At 38.7% G+C, this 2,459-nt stretch overlaps 1 protein-coding gene across 1 annotated transcript in view; it reads left to right on the top strand.

The window, feature by feature from the left end:
* Positions 1 to 1,480, top strand: part of AIG1 (androgen-induced 1) — a gene marked incomplete at its 5' end in the record, with an annotated part of 86,980 nt that extends 85,500 nt beyond the window's left edge. Inside the window, one exon of the mRNA XM_010133273.1 lies at positions 898 to 1,480. Coding sequence (XP_010131575.1) covers positions 898 to 935 — 38 coding nt within the window. The remainder of the gene's footprint in view (positions 1 to 897) is intronic.
* Between the last annotated feature and the right edge of the window lie 979 nt (positions 1,481 to 2,459).

Raw genomic sequence — 2,459 nt, 5'->3', positions numbered from 1 at the left:
GGCATTCTCAATCTTTGCTTCTCTTGCCTTCAAGTACTCAGAAGTGTTTCTTTTCCAGCATGCAGCAGGCCTGAAAACCTCCAAAAGAAATATTTGTATTTGAGATGTCTGGCAGAGAGAGCTTAGTCAGAAGAACAATACTTTTGTCAGATACCAACAGTAATTCATTGCCCAGGAACGGGCATATGAAATAGCTGAATGTTTTCATTGCCAGAAAAAACACAATCTGCTGCCCAGCCCAGACTTTGCTCAGCAGAGAAAAGAGACAAGTCCTGCAGCCAGGATGAGTTCTTTAAGGAGCACTACACTCATCTCAGCCCTCCTGATATTATTGAAAGTCATGGCCATTAGGAGAAGAGAGAGGTGTCCTATCCACAGTTACTGATTCTTCATTCTTGTACTCTCAAAAAAGGGAGAGGTACTCAGAAATATTTAAAAATCCAATATTGAAATGGAGGACGGTAAAATTACTAAATTCTGAAACACCATTTTAGAAACTTGCCTTCAAATAAAGTTGGCTGATTAGCGTCAGCTATGATATCTACTTTAATTTGCTTGTAGGTAAGCAAAGGAGGTGAGTGAACTAACTGTTCCCAGACCTCTGCCGCCGTCAAAGGCTGAGTGTGCAGCAGGGGGTTAGGCTGGTTCAAAAATGGTCCGGAGGGAGGGAGGATTGTTCAGTTCATTACTGGGCAGCCACTGCCATCAGGTGTGCAAATGCTGTTTTCTTTCACAGCAGGTGAGGTTACACGTGCAAGAGCATGTGAGCAAGTAGGGTAGAAACGACCACAATAAAGGGAAGAGAAAGATTAATGCAGTTAGAAGAACCTCTCTAAGTAAACTCTTCATTTTTATTCATTGAGAGATTTTTAAAAGCTGTTCTCCATATGTTTTCAGGTATTGAAGAAGGAAAAGAAAAGCCGAAATTAGACTGAACAATAGAAGCAACATGGAGGATTGTTTATGGCTCCACGGAAGATTTCTCATCCCCAGCAGAGGTTGGCATGGAGAGGAATCTTTTGGAAATGAGGAAGTTTAATGGGCCCTCTGCTCAGTGCGAGGATATTCTTGGGTTTTATATGGAGGGGAAATGATTCTACATCATGATAATAATGTTTCAACCTCCGTTCCTCTTCCTCCATGCTTGCATGTGACATACACACATAAGATGTATATTTATCTCCACACCATTCTCAGTGTGCGTTTCTTGCATCAAGTAAGTCATTAGATCATTAAGTCATTAAAGCTTTTCACTTCCCCTAAGAAGAACAATGAGTCCATTCTCTGTATTGTTTGAGAAAAACTTAACCAGACAGGTCTGATATGGGGAATCAAAACAATCCTATATAATTCAAATTACAGTGTAAAAATGCGGTAGAAGTTAATTGCATGAATGTATCCGAAGAATAATTCAATCTGACAGAAATATTAATGTAACACTACGTAACAGCTGCCTTAAATTGTAGATGTTAATGATTTTATCAGTCCAGTAAAATCTTACTTGCAGTGTTAGACTACCTGAATATGATGCAATTTTTCTTAAACCAATCTAAATAAAGATGAAATTATCCCTGCCTTTCTGTTTCGTCGTGCTGATTCTTAAGCTTCTAGATGGCTTGATGGCATTTGAATGATGTGTTTCCAGGTTTTCCAGTGTCAGCAGCAGATGGTACTATTTCTACATGAGGATTTTTCTTATTTTCCTAGTACAAGACCTAATCCTGCACTTTCAAGTTGTAAGTTCTCAGTAGATGGGCTGAGCCATTAGTGTTGTGCCAGAGAGAAGATTCAAGCCTTGCTTCAGGAAGGCATGTAAGTGTTTAAGGTTAAACTTATGCTTGTATTAGGAATTCAGTTGCAAAATACATTTAAACTTGGCAGGATGCTGTTTAATTATCAGGCAGTCAAAAAGGAACTCTAGTAGGCAGAAAAATTGTCTAGAATTAAAACAAAGGGAATGGAGTAATTTTCAGCCGTAAATTATTTATAAAATAGTAACTTTAAGATCCAAATATCTTGATGTTCACATATTTATTCATTAATGTATTCAGATGTATTTGATTTAACACATACAGAGCACTTTGAAGATATATGATGTTGATGTGTGGGTTTTACTAAAGGGTTTTTCGCAGAGTTTTAATATGATTTAACCTTGGGTTTGCTCTGGAACAGTTCTGGGGGAAACTCATCTTTTTGCAACTTGACATGCCTCCACGGTAATTTTTAAATGCACTTGTATTTATGTACAGACTATCATAGGAAACAGTGCACAAGTTCAACACTGTGCTTTGTGCTTGGCTTCTGTGATGATACTGTCTCTGTGACTGTCTGTCCTCTCAGAGGTGCAGAGATTTCAAAGCCAGGCAAGTTACTACAAAGTTCATGGAAATAGGTGGCCAGATAAAGAAGAAGGAGCTTCTCTGATGGTCTCACAGAGAGAGAGGACTGGACACACAAAA

This window comes from Buceros rhinoceros, unplaced genomic scaffold (assembly GCF_000710305.1).
Source record: "Buceros rhinoceros silvestris isolate BGI_N320 unplaced genomic scaffold, ASM71030v1 scaffold4193, whole genome shotgun sequence".
Taxonomy (NCBI): domain Eukaryota; kingdom Metazoa; phylum Chordata; class Aves; order Bucerotiformes; family Bucerotidae; genus Buceros; species Buceros rhinoceros.
Note: the sequence above shows the minus strand (reverse complement) of the source record. Positions and strands in the feature narration are given on the sequence as shown.